The sequence below is a fragment of the Lynx canadensis genome, chromosome D2, assembly GCF_007474595.2.
Source record: "Lynx canadensis isolate LIC74 chromosome D2, mLynCan4.pri.v2, whole genome shotgun sequence".
Lineage (NCBI taxonomy): Eukaryota > Metazoa > Chordata > Mammalia > Carnivora > Felidae > Lynx > Lynx canadensis.
In genome coordinates, this window is record NC_044313.2 from 67,661,781 (window position 1) to 67,680,030 (window position 18,250).

The window sequence follows — 18,250 nt, forward strand, 5'->3', positions numbered from 1 at the left end:
TAACATGTACCATTAATTTCTTTCAAAGGTCCTTAAACTTTCAAACAAATATTTGAAATCTGGTATTTGTTTCTTGATCAACTAAGGATATAGAAATGAGGTAGTCTATAGGTAAAAGAAGAATTTAAAGTGATGTTATTTATTTTGGTTTATGGTCTGTTTTATTAGATATGCTCTGAAACTAATTGACTTAAAATACTTTCAGACTTACAGAAAAGTTGCAAGAACAATACAGAGAACTTAACATTTTGTGGAATTTCTCTCTTTATGCCCATTATTTTGGGGAACTATTTGAGAATAGGTTGCATATATCTTGCCCCTTTTACACAGCAGTACTTCAGTGTGTATTTTCTTTATTTTTGTTTTTTGTTTTTATTTATTTCTTTTTTTAAATTTTATTTAAATCCAAGCTAGTTAACATATAGTGTGGTAATGGTTTCAGGAGTAGAATTTAGTTATTCATCGCTTACATAGAACACCAGTGCTCATCCCAGTAAGTGTCCTCCTTAATGCCCATCACTCGTTTAGCCCATCTCTCCACCTAACACCCATCCAGCAACCCTCAGTTTGTTCTCTGTATTTAAGTCTCTTGTGGCTCTCTCTGTTTTTATCTTGTTTTTATTTCCCTTCCCCTATGTTCATCTGTTTTGTTTCTTAAATGCCACATATGAGTGAAATCCTATGTTTATCTTTCTCCGACTGATCTATTTAGCTTTGCATAATACACTGTAGTTCCATCCATGCTTTTGCAAATGGCAAGATTTCATTCTTTTTGATCACTGAGTAATATTCCATTGTATGTAGATACCACATCTTTATCCATTCGTCAGTTGATGGACACTTGGGCTCTTTCCATAATGTGGCTATTGTTGATGGTGATGCTACAAACATTGGGATGCATGTGCCCCTTTGAATCAGTATTTTTGTATCCTTTGGATAACAGTGTGTGTTTTCTAGGAGTATACTTCAGTGTGTATTTCTGTAACCATAGCATGTTTATCAAATATGGGAAATTTAACAGTGATACAGCGTTTTATCTAATTTGTTATCTGTAGTCCGTAATCTAATTTTGGCAACTGTTCCAATGCCTTTTATCACATCTATCGTATTTGTTTTTCTCAGTCCAGGATTTAGTCCAAGATCATTTATTGCATTTAGTTGTCCTGTCTCTTAGACTCCTTTAATTTATAACAATTCCTCAGCCTTTGTCTTTTATGACATTGTCATTCTTTGTGAGTACAGGCTAGTTATTTTATGAAATGTTCTTTAATTTGAATTTCTGATGGGTTGTCAGGATGAGATTCAGGTGATGCATTTCTGATTTGAACATTATACAAGTGTGTTCTCCTTAAGGTATCACATCTGGGGGCTCATAGTGTGCATCTGCCCATTATTAGTAATGTTAATTTTGATCATCCTGTCCAGTTGTGGTCTGGCTTCTCCAGTATGGTTAATATTTTTCCCTTTGCAACTAATAAGCTGTTTGTGAAGAGACACTTTGAGATCATGATATATCCAGATCTTCATCATATTCTAGCCCTAGATTTGGCATTTATGGATGATTCTTGCCTGAAGCAATCTTTACTCTGAGAGTTGAAAAATTGTGGTTTTTTTTCTTCCCAATTCTATCACTCCTATTTTTTTTTTTTAATTTTTTTTTTCAACGTTTATTTATTTTTGGGACAGAGAGAGACAGAGCATGAACGGGGGAGGGGCAGAGAGAGAGGGAGACACAGAATCGGAAACAGGCTCCAGGCTCTGAGCCATCAGCCCAGAGCCCGATGCGGGGCTCGAACTCACGGACCGCGAGATCGTGACCTGGCTGAAGTCGGACGCTTAACCGACTGCGCCACCCAGGCGCCCCCTATCACTCCTATTTTAACAGCAGTCTGAGAAATAGCCCTCCCTTTACTCCTATATATGTATGTCCTTTTTTTTTCTAAGTTTATTTACTATCTTGAGAGAGAGGGCTCACGTGGAAGGAATTGGGGGTGCAGGGAGAAAGAGGGAGAGAGAGAATCCCAACCAAGCAGGCTCTGTGCTCTGAGTGCAAAGCCCAGCATAGGTCTGGATTTCATGAACTGTGAAATCATGACCTGAGCTGAAATCAAGCGTTGGACACTTAACCGACTGAGCCACCCAGGTTCCCCTGTCATTTATACTGTCAGTTTGGACCCATGGATTCTTATTTTATAAAGTGTCATGACCCTTTATAGAACGTATTTATTTTGCTGTTCAAATTGTTCCATATTTGGTTAGTGGGAGCACTTCCTTTCTTTATGTCACAAGTTATTTTAGACTCATCTCCTACTTTTCCCTTCCCAGTTCTAGAACTAGCAATTTCTCTTAGGGGCCCTGGTTCATTTTCAGTGGGAAATTGTATTTGGAAACCAAGATCTGGGTGCCATTGGAGTGTTACTGCTTCCTGGCCTTTTCAGTAAACGTAACTGAAAAGAATGTGTAAATATTTTAGAAATTCTAATTTCCTACTAATACTTCCGATGTCATTCCAACTTCACAGAGTTCTTCCTTTTCCTTTCCTTTCCTTTCCTTTCCTTTCCTTTCCTTTCCTTTCCTTTCCTTTCCTTTCCTTTCCTTTCCTTTCCTTATTCTAAATTTATATTTCCCATCTTCCTCAGTGAGAACTCTGGCTCCCAACATTGTTAATGTTTTTTGTGGGTTTTTTGGGTTTTCCTGTTGTTGTTGTTCTTTTGCTTGATCCTATAATTTTCAGAATTTCTATACACACCCTACTGTAGAAAACAAACCTAGAATAAAGAATTCAAAATGAAGTTCCCTTTTACCAAGGGTGTGTGGTTGGAAACTCTGTAAAAGTTTTTTGGATTAGGGTTTTGTTGTTTTTGTTTTGTTTTGTTTTTTGGTTATTTTTACCCCTTCTTTAAGGTAATATTATTTATTTGAAATACAGTTGGATTTATTTGTTTCTGTTTAAATTCAGTTCCTTCCCTTCATTTTTTATTTAGTTATGTATTTTTGAATGCTTGTAAAATGAACATGCTTTCAAAAGGTTTACAGAAAGGTCTATCAGAAGTGTCACTCCAGGGGAGCCTGAGTGGCTCAGTCAGTTAAGTGGCTGACTCTTGATTTTGGCTCAGGTCATGATTTCCCAGTTTGTGAGTTCAAACCCCACATTGGGGTCTGCACTCGCAGTGAGGACTGGTTCTGATCCTCTGTCTCCCTATCACTGCCCCTCTTCCACTTGCTAGCATGTACACACACACACACACTCTCTCTCTCTCTCTCAAAAATAAATATAAATGTTCAAAAAAATTTTTTAAAAACAGTGTCACTCCATTCTCTGTCACTCCACCCATTTCTTAGCATCCCTTGTAGGTATAATGTCATTGTTTTCTGATTTATCCTTTCTAAGTTACTTGTTGCAAAAATAAGCAGATATGTATAAATTTTCACATTTTTCTTTCTGACACAAAAAGTAGTATGCTATATATACTGTTTTGCACTTCACATTTTAAACTTAGTATGTCTTAGAAATCAGTAGTATCAGTTCATAGAGTGCTTCCTCATCCACTTTTACATCTCTGCTGTACTCCATTGTGCATATACCCCAGTTTTTTCAATCAGGTTTCCTGGATTTGTTTTTGGACTTTTATTTATTTTCATTGATTTATTTGTTTATCCTAGCAGTAATATCTCATTGTCTTAATTCAGTGAGGTATTGAATCTTGATTACATCCCGTTTTCTTTTTCAAGATTGTCTTGACAGTTTCTGGTCCTTTGCATTTCCATATAAAATTTAAATCAACTTGTCATTTTTCCCGAGAAAAGGTAAGGTTTTATGTCTGCTTTGAGTCTGTAGGTTGCTTGGGTGAAAATTGGTTTCTTTATAATACTGAGTCTTCAATACGTGAATATGGTATATCTCCATTTATTTAGGCCTTCTTAAATTTCTCTTAGTCATAGTTTTCAGTGTAGAGATCTTACACAGCATTCATTAGATTTTCCCTAAGTATTTGATGCTACTGTAAATTGTACTGCCTTTTAAAGAATTTTTATTTTATTTTGGAAAAATTTTAAACTTACTTAAAAGTTGCAAGAATGGTACAATCAACTAATGTATACCATTTATCTAGGTTTACCTATTAATATTTTGCCACATATGCTTTGTCACTCTCTGTATTTGATAATGATTTTGCAGAACCATTTAGGATTAAATTGCAGACATCAGGACCTCTTTTCTCTAAATAATTAAGTCTGTCCTAAAAATGAGAACATTTTCTTACCTAACCATGGTAAAATGATCAAACTGAGAATATTTAACTTTAGGTTTTTGGTATTTTTTCTATAATATTCTTTGTAGCAATTTTCCCCCATCTAAGACTACAGATTGCATTTAGTTATTAGGACTCTTTAGTTGCCTGTCATTTGGAGCAGGTTTTCAGTTTTTTCTTTATGTTTTTTCATAACTGAAATATATGAAGAGTATATCCATGGCTTTTTGTAATATTCTTTAAGTTTGCCTAATTCTTCATGATTAGATTTTGGTCAGAATACTGTATTAGTTATTTTGAGTTCTTGAAGCATATCATAAAGCACAGAATGTCACTTTCATTACTGGTGTTGTGACTTTGATCACCTGGTTAGGTGATATCTGCCGGATTTTCCACTGTAAAGTTTTCATTTTTTCCTATTGTAATTAAGTAATTTGAAAGGAATAAAGAGACTGAGACTGTTGAAATCCTGTTCCTCATCAGTTTTCACCCAACATCATAAGCATCCATTGACAGTATTTGACCAACTCACTACTATATGGTAGTTGCAAAATGGTAATTTTCTAACTCTGTCATTCCTCTTAGATTTGTTTAGTTGCATTCTTCTTTAGGGAATTGTAGGTTTCTCTTTTCTCTCTCTTGCTTTCTTTCATTATAAGGATAGACTAATGGATTTTGGAAACTTTGATAGATGGATCTTATCCATTATTGTTACTGCTTATTTTGATGCTCAGATTGTCCCAAATTTGCGCAGTGGAAGCTTCTTCAAGCTGGCTCCTGGGTCTTTTCAACATCTCCCATTTTTCTTTTAAAGCATTTTCTCACTTTCTGGCATAAAAAATTGTTCTATGTTCATCATGTACTTTCTCTGTTCCAGGCCTGGAATGAGCTAATTTTTTTTCAAGAACTTGATTCCTTTAGGGATAAATGGTATTTAAAAACCAAACTATGGGCACCAGGTGTAGTCATTGTTCCTTTGGTGGGTTGCTGTTTGTCCTTTTGGCAGATTGGACTAAAAGGTACATAATTTCATATTTTTAAAATTTTGAGATCATACTTAAATACCTATAATTCAAACCTAATACCACAGGATTGTTCTTTACCTTCACCCGTTCTATATTTTTATATCCTTTCTTTCTCATTGAGAATTCTGTCTCACCCAAAATATCAATATATTTCCTCATTTTGAAATACTTAAACCAACTTTGCATTCCTGGAATAAGTCCACATGATCATGATAAATTATCCTATGTATATTGCTGGATTAATTAGATTTACTGATGTTTCATTAAAGATTTCTGTGACTGTTCATTTGAGATAATTGTCTACAATTTTCTTTTAAGTCCTCGTTGGGACTTTTAAAAAGAATATGCTGGTTTCATAAAATTAGTGGGGAACTGTTCCTTTTCTGTTTTCTGAAAAGAAATTGATAAGATTGGTATTCTTTTTTTCTGTAAATGTTTGATAGAACTTAATGTTCACCTCATTTTGGCCTACAGTTGTCTTAGGATATTTAATATTATGAACTCAGGAAACTGTGAGATCATGACCTGAGGCAAAACCAAGAGTTGGAAGCTTAACTGACTGAGCCACCCAGGTGCCTCTGAGAGTCTTAAATTTTTTCTGTTGTCCATTCTTATTTCATTGTTTGTTTTTGTTTTGTTTTGTTTTTTTGGCTCTATTTATTTGGGGTTAATATACTACTTTTTTTCTAGCATCATAAGTTGGAATCTTTTTTTTTCTTTTCTAATATAAGCACTTAAAACTACACATTTTTCTTCTAAGTACTATTTTAGGTACATTTCACAAATTTTGATATGTTAGTTTTAATTATCATTTCATCAAAAGTGTGTTTTAATTTCCCTTGTGAATTTTGATCCCTGGATCAATTACAAGTGTATTTACTCCCCATCTATTTGCTTGTCTTTTTGTTTTTTTTTCTTAAATTCTGCATATGAGTGAAATAATATGGTAATTGTCTTTCTCTGACTGACTTATTTTGCTTAGCATTACACTCTTCTGCTTGATCTGTGTTGTTGCAGATGGCAACATTTCATTCTTTTTTATTACTGAGTAATATTCCTGTGTGTGTGTGTGTGTGTGTGTGTGTGTGTGTGTGTATACCACATTTTTTTTTATCCATTCATCTGTCAGTGAACATTTGGGTTGCTTCCATTATTTGGCTGTTATAAATAACACTGCAATAAATGTAGTGGTGTATATATCTTTCCAAATTAGTGTTGCTGTATTTTGGGGGTATTTATGCCCATTAGTGGAACTGGATCATATGGTAATTCTATATTTTTTTAAATGTTTATTTATTTTTGAGAGAGTGCGTGAGTGGGGTAGGGGCAGAGAGAGAACAGAGGATCCAACATGGGCTCTGCCCTGACAGCAGAGAGCACCATGTGGGGCTCAAATTCACAAACTGTGAGATCATACCCTGAGCCAAAGTTGGATTTTTAACCAACTGAGCCACCCAGGCACCCCTGGTAATTTTTTTTTTTTAACCTTTTGAGGAAACTACATCCTGTTTTCCACAGTGGCTACACAAGTTTACATTCCCACCAACAGTGCAGAAGTGTCCCTTTTTTCCACATCCTCACCAACACTTGCTTCTTGTATTTTTGATATTAGCCATTCTGACAGGTGCAAAGTGATACCTCATTGTGGTTTTGATTTGCATTTCCCTAATGATTAGTGATGTTGGGCATCTTTTCATGTGTCTCCTGTCCATCTAGATGTCTTTGGAGAAATGTCTGTTCATAATTTCTGCCCAATTTTTAATTGGATTATTTGTTTTTTGGATGTTCAGTTGTGTGTGTTCTTTATGTATTTTAGATACTAATCCTTTACTGGCTATATCATTTGCAAATATCTTCTCCCATTCATTAGCTTGTCTTTTAGTTTTGTTGGTTGTTTCCTTCACTGTGCACAAGCTTTTTATTTTGATGTAGTCCCAATAGTTTATTTCTGCCTTTGTTTCCTTTGCCTTTCCTTTGTTTCCTTTGTTTCCATATCTAGAGAGAAGTTGCTACAGCCAATATCAGCGAAATTACTGCCTTTGCTAGGATTTTTATGGTTTCAGGTCCCACATTTAGCTCTTTAGTCCATTTTGAGTTTATTTTTGTGTATGGTGTAAGAAAGTGGTCCAGTTTCATTCTATTGCATGTTGCTGTCCAGTTTTCCCAGCACCATTTGTTAAAGAGACTTCTTCTCCATTGTATATTCTTTCCTTCTTTGACCATATAATCATGGGCCTATTTCTGGGTTTTCTGTTTTGTTCTATTGATCTATGTGTCTGTTTTTGTGCAAGTACCATCCTGTTTTGATTATGACAGCTTTATAATATATCTTGAAACTTGGGGTTGTGATACCTCCTGGTTTCTTCTTTTTCAAGATTGCTTTGGCTATTCAGCTTTGGCTATTGTGGCTTCATACAAATTTTGGAATTCTTTATTTTAGTTCTGTAAAAAATGTTATTTTGATAGAAATTGCATTAAATCTGTAGATTGCTTTGGGTAGTATGGACATTTTTACCAGTTAATCTGTTATTGACCCAGGCTTCCAAGATGCTTTCTTTTGTATCTTGACAGTTTTTCAGCTGGAGTGATTTGGCTGTTTTGGTTTACTTTTGGATTCTGCAATGTCTGGAGCTACCATTTTCCCCTCCACAGCTACTTTCTTTAAAAAAACTTGGAGGGCATGTGTTGCAGAGTGAGTAGTGTTGAATTGTTGAACCAAGTAGTCTGTTTTTGTGTTAGAGGACTATTGTCTCTAAACCACTTTGCTACACCACACTGTTGTCTACAGTCTAGCTGATTTCTGTTTGCCTGATAAAATGTATTTGCCTAATGGTAGGTTCACCTGTATCTAGAGTAGGTCCCTGGCCCAAGGTAGGGAAGCAGCATGGTTCATTCCCCATATATGAATGCTCCATTCTCTGACCCTGTGGAATTTAGTTCATCAGGGCTTCTTTGCCTCTACCACTCCTCATTAGCCTGTAGAAAATATCTTATTGCTAAGGGAATGCAGGCCTTTTTTGTTCAACATCCCAAACTTCAGGAACAGAATTTCTCTTCAGTAATTTTTAGTTATATTAGATTACTCCTTAAATTCCCAAAATCTTTCAACTACTTACCAACCAGTCTTAACATATGGCTGAATATTTACCTTTCTTCTATTCTATATCTAGGTGTTAAATAAACTTGATAACTGTACTTCTTCAGATTTTCTGCTTCTGTTGATTAAATTCTGTATTTTTGTAATGATTCAAAATTCCTGACTTGCCAAAAGAAATAGAAGCCTAAGTGGCATATTTTCTCAAAATAAATAGGTTATTTGAGCCCTATTGTGTTTTAACAGGCATGATTTTGTGAAATCTTAGTATTTGAAAATTTAAGAGTTTAACGTATACATTTGGGAATGATTCTTCATGGTATAGAGACAGGGCCAGTGCTGGTACATATGTGATGACTTTAGGTAAGGGCTGCTCCTTTGAGTGAGCTGGTTATGAAAAGTTGTCCCTTCCTGCTCCCGGCTTGGTGTCTGATTTCAGCCCCCACTTTTCCCAGTGGCTTGGTGGCTTCATACTATCTGTGCATTGTACATCTGAATCAGGAAAAGATTTTAGTTGCTTTCTTATAACAAGAGAAACTTTAAAAAGTTATACAATAGAACCTTCATATAGTTCCACATTTAACGTGTATTTTTTTTTCTGTTTACAAGAGTATAATCAATTTATGCTACTGCTTTTAACTTCTTGTTTAACTATAAATTAACATCTCCCAGAAAGACTGTTACTGAAGAATTTCTATAAAAATTTAGGAACATATTCTATTTATTAGAATTTTTGAGAGGTTCTCTAAGGGGAGTAGTAGTTGGAGACAATAAAACCATAATATTTAGAATTTGTGTTCTGGTGCTTTGCATATAACAAGCACTGAAATGTATCGGTTAAATGTTAAAATTTCTGAAATAAGGAAGACAGACCCCTTGATTTTTATGAATGTGATTTATCTGTAACTTTAGGAACACATCTATTCTGTGATGCAAGGTATACTGTTATCAAAGCATTAAAAAATACCTAAATTTTGTTCTACAGGTATCCTGCAACATCCAGATGGCACAGTTTTGAAACAGTTACAGCCACCTCCCAGGGGTCCAAGAGAGCTGGAATTCTATAATATGGTAAGTGAGGTAAGATTTGTTTTGTTGTATTCAAAGAGTTTTTCATAGTTTTCTGATGATGACTCGGTAAGAAATACATTTGACAGCAGAGTCAGTTAAGCATCTGACTCTTGATTTTGGCTCAGGTCATGACCTCACAGTTCGTAGGATTGAGCCCCACATTGGGTTCTGCGCTGATAGCTTGCAGCCTGCTAGGGATTCTCTCTCTACCTTTCTTTCTGCTCCTCTCCCTCATGCATGCTTTCTTTCTCTCTCACAATATTTAATAAATCTTAAAAAAAAAAAAGAAATACATTTAACAGCATGTCCTGGTATATTGTATATGTCACTGAAACAAAATCTTCAAGAAGCAAAATGCTTGTCTTTACTGATACAGTCTTGTATTTTCTACTCTACTTCATTTTTTCTTTTTCTTTTTTTTAAATTTTTTTTAAAGGTTTTATTATCCATATTTGAGAGAGAGGGAGACAGAGCGTGATCAGGGGAGGGGCAGAGAGAGAAAGAGGGAGACCCCGAATCTGAAGCAGGCTCCAGGCTCCAAGCTGTCAGCACAGAGCCCGACGTGGGGCTCGAACCCACGAACCATGGGATCATGACCAGAGCCAAAGTCGGACGCTTAACAGACTGAGCCACCTAGGCACCCCTACTCTACTTCATTTTTTAAAGATCCTTATTCTGATCCACTAGATTGATTTCAATTAATGGGGTTTTGACCTACATTTTAAAAAACACTTAACTGAGGGACTGTTTGTATTTCTCAGAAATGCTGAGTTTAAATAAGTGTTTTTATTTTCACTACAGAATTTTTTAGAATCTTAAATGTGCTAATGTGCATTGTGAATCTCCTAAGTGAGGGAGGGGGAAAAGGGCATACTTAACATCCACTTAACTCTATGACTGGAAATACTTTTTAGTGCATTCACAATTTTTTCAACCACCACCTCTGTCTAATTACAAAACATTTTCACCACAGAAAAGAAAACCCTGTACATGTTAAGCCTTCTCTGGCAACCACTAATCCGTTTTTTATGGACTTATGTATTTAGGATATTTTATATAAATGGAATTATAAAATACGTGTCTGGGTTTCGTTTAGCATAACTTTTTTTTTTTTGAGAGACCGTGTGCACACAAGCAGGTGAGGGGCAGAGGGAGAGGGAGAGAGAGAATCTTAAGCGGGATCCATGGCCAGCATGGAGTCTGACATGAGGCTTAATCTCATGACCTTGAGATCATGACATGAGCTGAAATCAAGAGTCTGATGCTCAAGAGACCGGGCCATCCAGACACCCTAGCATAATGTTTTTAAAGTTCATTCACATTATAGTATGCATTAGTATTTTGTTCCCTTTTATGGCTGAGTAATACTCAATTTTACTTAATGCCACATTTTGTTTATCCATTCACCCATTGATGGATATTTGGGTTGTTTTCATCTTTTGGCTTTCGTAAATCGTATTGCTGTGAACGTTCCTGTAAAAGTATTTGTTTCAGTATCTGTTTCCAATTTTTTTTTCAATATTTGAAGTTTATTGTCATATTGGTTTCCATACAACACCCAGTGCTCATCCCAAAGGTGCCCTCCTCAATACCCATCACCCACCCTCCCCTCCCTGCCACCCCCCATCAACCCTCAGTTTGTTCTCAGTTTTTAAGACTCTCTTATGCTTTGGCTCTCTTCCACTCTAACCTCTTTTTTTTTTTTTTCCTTCCCCTCCCCCATGGGTTTCTGTTAAGTTTCTCAGGATCCACATAAGAGTGAAACCATATGGTGTCTGTCTTTCTCTGTATGGCTTATTTCACTTAGCATAACACTCTCCAGTTCCATCCATGTTGCTACAAAAGGCCATATTTCATTGTTATTGCCATGCAGTACTCCATTGTGTATATAAACCACAATTTCTTTATCCATTCATCAGTTGATGGTCATTTAGGCTCTTTCCATAATTTGGCTATTGTTGAGAGTGCTGCTATAAACATTGGGGTACAAGTGCCCCTATGCATCAGTACTCCTGTATCCCTTGGGTAAATTCCTAGCAGTGCTATTGCTGGGTCATAGGGTAGGTCTATTTTTAATTTTTTGAGGAACCTCCACACTGTTTTCCAGAGTGGCTGCACCAATTTGCATTCCAACCAACAGTGCAAGAGGGTTCCCATTTCTCCACATCCTCTCCAGCATCTATAGTCTCCTGATTTGTTCATTTTGGCCACTCTGACTGGCGTGAGGTGATATCTGAGTGTGGTTTTGATTTGTATTTCCCTGATGAGGAGCGACGTTGAGCATCTTTTCATGTGCCTGTTGGCCATCCGGATGTCTTCTTTAGAGAAGTGTCTATGCATGTTTTCTGCCCATTTCTTCACTGGATTATTTGTTTTTCGGGTGTGGAGTTTGGTGAGCTCTTTATAGATTTTGGATACTAGCCCTTTGTCTGATATGTCATTTGCAAATATCTTTTCCCATTCCGTTGTTTGCCTTTTAGTTTTGTTGGTTGTTTCCTTTGCTGTGCAGAAGCTTTTTATCTTCATGAGGTCCCAGTAGTTCATTTTTGCTTTTAATTCCCTTGCCTTTGGGGATGTGTCAAGTAAGAGATTGCTGTGGCTGAGGTCAGAGAGGTCTTTTCCTGCTTTCTCCACATTCAGGTCCTTTATCCATTTTGAGTTTATTTTTGTGAATGGTGTGAAAAAGTGGTCTAGTTTCAATCTTCTGCGTGTTGCTGTCCAGTTCTCCCAGCACCATTTGTTAAAGAGACTGTCTTTTTTCCATTGGATATTCTTTCCTGCTTTGTCAAAGATGAGTTGGCCATACGTTTGTGGGTCTAGTTCTGGGGTTTCTATTCTATTCCATTGGTCTATGTGTCTGTTTTTGTGCCAATACCATGCTGTCTTGATGATTACAGCTTTGTAGTAGAGGCTAAAGTCTGGGATTGTGATGCCTCCTGCTTTGATCTTCTTCAAAATTACTTGGGCTACTCGGGGCCTTTTGTGGTTCCATATGAATTTTAGGATTGCTTGTTCTAGTTTCGAGAAGAATGCTGGTGCAATTTTGATTGGGATTGCATTGAATGTGTAGATAGCTTTGGGTAGTATTGACATTTTGACAATATTTATTCTTCCAAACCATGAGCATGGAATGTTTTTCCATTTCTTTATATCTTCTTCAATTTCCTTCATGAGCTTTCTATAGTTTTCAGCAGACAGCTCTGGCACATCTTTGGTTAGATTTATCCCTAAGTATTTTATGCTTCCTGGTGCAATTGTGAATGGGATCAGTTTCTTTATTTGTCTTTCTGTTGCTTCATTGTTAGTGTATAAGAATGCAACTGATTTCTGTACATTGATTTTGTATCCTGCAACTTTGCTAAATTCATGTATCAGTTCTAGCAGACTTCTCGTGGAGTCTATCAGATTTTCCATGTATAATATCATGTCATCTGCAAAAAGTGAAAGCTTAACTTCATCTTTGCCAATTTTGATGCCTTTGATTTCCTTTTGTTGTCTGATTGCTGATGCTAGCACTTCCAACCCTATGTTAAACGACAGCGGTGAGAGTGGACATCCCTGTCGTGTTCCTGATCTCAGGGAAAAAGCTCTCAGTTTTTCCCCATTGAGGATGATGTTAGCTGTGGGCTTTTCATAAATGGCTTTTATGATCTTTAAGTATGTTCCTTCTATCCCGACTTTCTCGAGGGTTTTTATTAAGAAAGGATGCTGAATTTTGTCAAAGGCCTTTTCTGCATCGATTGACAGGATCATATGGTTCTTATCTTTCCTTTTATTAATGTGACGTATCACATTGATTGATTTGCGAATGTTGAACCAGCCCTGCATCCCAGGAATGAATCCCACTTGATCATGGTGAATCATTCTTTTTATATGCCGTTGAATTCGATTTGCTAGTATCTTATTGAGAATTTTTGCATCCATATTCATCAGGGATATTGGCCTGTAGTTCTCTTTTTTTATTGGGTCTCTGTCTGGTTTAGGAATCAAAGTAATACTGGCTTCATAGAATGAGTCGGGAAGTTTTCCTTCCCTTTCTATTTTTTGGAATAGCTTGAGAAGGATAGGTATTATCTCTGCTTTAAACGTCTGGTAGAACTCCCCTGGGAAGCCATCTGGTCCTGGACTCTTAATTGTTGGGAGATTTTTGATGACTGATTCAATTTCTTCACTGGTTATGGGTCTATTCAAGCTTTCTATTACCTCCTGGTTGAGTTTTGGAAGCGTGTGGGTGTTTAGGAATTTGTCCATTTCTTCCAGGTTGTCCAGTTTGTTGGCATATAATTTTTCATAGTATTTCCTGATAATTGCTTGTATCTCTGAGGGATTGGTTGTAATAATTCCATTTTCATTCATGATTTTATCTATTTGGGTCATCTCCCTTTTCTTTTTGAGAAGCCTGGCTACAGGGTTATCAATTTTGTTTATTTTTTCAAAAAACCAACTCTTGGTTTTGTTGATCTGCTCTACAGGTTTTTTAGATTCTGTATTGTTTATTTCTGCTCTGATCTTTATTATTTCTCTTCTTCTGCTGGGTTTGGTGTGTCTTTGCTGCTCTGCTTCTATTTCCTTTAGGTGTGCTGTTAGATTTTTTATTGGGGATTTTTCTTGTTTCTGGAGATAGGCCTGGATTGCAATGTATTTTCCTCTCAGGACTGCCTTCACTGCGTCCCAAAGCGTTTGGATTGTTGTATTTTCATTTTCATTTGTTTCCGTATATTTTTAAATTTCTTCTCTAACTGCCTGGTTGACCCATTCATTCTTTAGTAGGGTGTTCTTTAACCTCCATGCTTTTGGAGGGTTTCCAGACTTTTTCCTGTGGTTGATTTCAAGCTTCATAGCATTGTGGTTTGAAAGTATGCATGGTATGATTTCAATTCTTGTATACTTATGAAGGGCTGTTTTGTGACCCATATGTGATCTATCTTGGAGAATGTTCCATGTGCACTGGAGAAGAAAGTATATTCTGTTGCTTTGGGATGCAGAGTTCTAAATATATCTGTCAAGTCCATCTGATCCAATGTATCATTCAGGGCCCTTGTTTCTTTATTGACCGTGTGTCTAGATGATGTATCCATTTCTGTAAGTGGAGTGTTAAAGTCCCCTGCAATTACCACATTCTTATCAATAAGATTGCTTATGTTTGTGAGTAATTGTTTTATATATTTGGGGGCTCCTGTATTCGGCGCATAGACATTTATAATTGTTAGCTCTTCCTGATGGATAGACCCTGTGTTTATTATGTAATGCCCTTCTTCATCTCTTGTTACAGCCTTTAATTTAAAGTCTAGTTTGTCTGATATAAGTATGGCTACTCCAGCTTTCTTTTGGCTTCCAGTGGCATGATAAATAGTTCTCCATCGCCTCACTCTCAATCTGAAGGTGTCCTCAGGTCTAAAATGAGTCTCTTGTAGACAGAAAATAGATGGGTCTTGTTTTTTTATCCATTCTGATACCCTGTGTCTTTTGGTTGACGCATTTAGTCCATTTACATTCAGTGTTATTATAGAAAGATATGGGTTTAGAGTCATTGTGATGTCCATACGTTTCATGGTTGTAGCGATGTCTCTGGTACTTTGTCTCACAGGATCCCCCTTAGGATATCTTGTAGGGCTGGTTTAGTGGTGACGAATTCCTTCAGTTTTTGTTTGTTTGGGAAGACCTTTATCTCTCCTTCTATTCTAAATGACAGACTTGCTGGATAAAGGATTCTCGGCTGCATATTTTTCTGTTCATCACATTGAAGATCTCCTGCCATTCCTTTCTGGCCTGCCAAGTTTCAGTAGAGAGATCAGTCACGAGTCTTATAGGTCTCCCTTTATATGTGAGAGCACGTTTATCTCTAGCTGTTTTCAGAATTTTCTCTTTATCCTTGTATTTTGCCAGTTTCACTATGATATATCATGCAGAAGATGGATTCAAGTTAAGTCTGAAGGGAGTTCTCTGTGCCTCTTGGATTTCAATGCCTTTTTCCTTCCCCAGATCAGGAAGTTTTCAGCTATTATTTCTTCAAGTACCCCTTCAGCACCTTTCCCTCTCTCTTCCTCCTCTGGAATACCAATTTTGCGTATATTATTTCTCTTTAGTGCATCACTTAGTTCTCTAATTTTCTCCTCACACTCCTGGATTTTTTTTATCTCTCTTTCTCTCAGCTTCCTCTTTTTCCATAATTTTATCTTCTAGTTCACCTATTCTCTGCCTCTTCAATCCGAGCCGTAGTTGTCTCCATTTTATTTTGCAGTTCATTGATAGCATTTTTTACCTCCTCCTGTTCCTTAATCCCTTGATCTCTGTAGCAAGAGATTCTCTGCTGTCCTTTATACTGTTTTCAAGCCCAGCGATTAATTTTATGACTATTATTCTAAATTCACTTTCTGTTATATTGTTTAAATCATTTTTGATCAGTTCGTTAGCTGTTGTTATTTCCTGGACGTTTTTCTGAGGGGAATTCTTCCGTTTCGTCATTTTGGATAGTCCCTGGAGTGGTGCGGAACTTTGGGGCACTTCCCCTGTGCTGTCTTGAATTACTTGTGTTGGTGGGCGGGGCCGCAGTCAGTCCTGATGTCTGTCCCCAGCCCACCGCTGGGGCCACAGTCAGACTGGTGTGTGCCTTCTCTTCCCCTCTCCTCGGGGCAGGATTCACTGTGGAGTGGCGTGGCCCGTCTGGGCTACTTGCACACTGCCAGGCTTGTGGTGCTGGGGATCTGGCGTATTAGCTAGGGTGGATCGGCACGGTACACAGGGGTGGGAGGGGCAGGCTCAGCCCGCTTTTCCTTAGGTGATCCGCTTCGGAAGGGGCCCTGGGGCACCGGGAGGGAGTCAGACCCGCCGGAGGGATGGATCCGCAGAAGCACAGCGTTCGGTGTTTGCTGGGTGCAAGCAAGTTCCCTGGCAGGAACTGGTTCCCTCTGGGATTTTGGCTGGGGGATGGGCGAGGGAGATGGCGCTGGCGAGCGCCTTTGTTCCCCAACAAGCTGAGCTCTGTCGTCTGGGGCTCAACAACTCTCCCTCCCGTTGTCCTCCAGCCCTCCCGTTCTCCGAGCAGAGCTGTTAGCTTATAACCTTCCAGATGTCAAGTCCCGCTTGCTGTTGGAACACACTCCGTCCGGCCCCTCCGCTTTTGCAAGCCAGACTCGGGGCTCTGCTTGGCCGGCGGGCCGCCCCTCTGCCCCGACTCCCTCCCGCCAGTCCGTGGAGCGCGCACAGCCTCTCCGCCCTTCCTACCCTCTTCCGTGGGCCTCTCGTCTGCGCTTGGCTCCGGAGACTCTATTCTGCTAGTCTTCTGGGTTATTTAGGCAGGTGTAGGTGGAATCTAAGCGATCAGCAGGACGCGCGGTGAGCCCAGCGTCCTCCTACGCCACCATCTCCCACCTGTTTCCAATTTTGGATATAGACCCATAAGTGGAATTGGTGGGTCATATGATAATTCTACATTAAACTTTTTGAGGAACTGTCGGTGTTTCCCAGAGTGGCTTTACCATTTTATATTTTCACCAGCAATATATGAGGTTTCCAATTTCTCTTATCCTCACCAACATTTGTTAGGGTTTTGTTTGTTTTTTTAATGACCATCCAAGTGAGTAGTAAAGTGTTAATCTCAGTGGTTTGTTTGATTTGCATTTCCCTAATGGCTAATGATGTTGAGCATCTTTTCATATACTTACTGGCCATGTGTATTTCTTCTTTGGAGTCATATCTACTCAGATCCTTTGCTTAGTTTTTCATTGAGTTGTCTTTTTTATTTAGTTGTAGGAGTTCTTTATGTATAGATAAAAGTCCCATATCAGATAGATGAATGGAAGCCAATGAAAATGAAAACAGACATTCCAAAACCTTTCTGATGCAGCAAAGGCAGTCATAAGGGGGAAGTATATAGCAATCCAGACCTTCTGAAAGAAGGAAGAAATGTCTCAAATATACAACCTAACCTTATACCTAAAGGAGCTGGAAAAAGAATAGCCAGTAAAGCTGAAAACCATCAGAAGAACAGAAATATTAAAGTTTAGAGCAGAAATCAATGATACCGAAATCCAAAAAAACAGAACAGATCAATGAAACTAGGAGCTGGTTCTTTGAAAGAATTAACAAAATTGATAAACCCCTAGCCAGACTTATCAAAAAGAAAAAGGAAAGGACCCAAATAAATATGAATGAAAGAGATCACAACCAACACCACAGAAATACAATTATAAGAGAATATTATGAACAACTATATGCCAACAAATTGGACACTCTGGAAGAAATGGGTATGTTCCTAGAAGCATATAAACTAGAAAAACTAAAACAGGAATAAATAGAAAATTTGAACAGACCAATAACCACTAAAGAAATTGAATCGGTAATAAAAAATCAAACTAACAAGGGGCACCTGGGTGTCTCAGTCAGTTAAGCATCTGACTCCTGGTTTGGCTCAGGTCACGGTCTCAGTTTCATGAGTTTAAGCCCCACGTCAGTCTCTGCGCTGGCAGCACAGAGCCTGCTTGGGTTTCTCTCTTTCTCCCTTTCTTTGGTGCTGTCTCTCAAAAATAAATAAACTTAAAAAAAATCAAACAAGACAAATAAATAAACTTAAAAAAAAATCAAACAAGAGTCTAGGGCCAGATGGCTTCCTGGGAGAATTCTACCAAACATTTAAATGAGAATTAATACCTATTCCTTTGAAACTGTTCCAAAAAATAGAAGTGGAAGGAAAACTTCCAAACTCATTTTATGAGGCCAGCATTACCTGGAGTCCAAAACCAAACCAAACCTTTCCTGAAAAGGAAAATTACACACCAATTTCACTGATGAACATGGATGCAAAAATTCTC

The 18,250-nt window shown here is 37.7% G+C and overlaps 1 protein-coding gene across 2 annotated transcripts in view; it reads left to right on the plus strand.

The window, feature by feature from the left end:
• IPMK (inositol polyphosphate multikinase) overlaps window positions 1-18,250 on the plus strand; it is a 68,665-nt gene that overhangs the window by 3,950 nt on the left and 46,465 nt on the right. Inside the window, exon 2 of one of the 2 annotated variants that reach the window (XM_030334153.1) lies at window positions 9,355-9,449. In XM_030334153.1, coding sequence (XP_030190013.1) covers window positions 9,355-9,449 — 95 coding nt within the window. The remainder of the gene's footprint in view (window positions 1-9,354; window positions 9,450-18,250) is intronic. The other variant, XM_030334154.1, reaches the window with a different exon arrangement.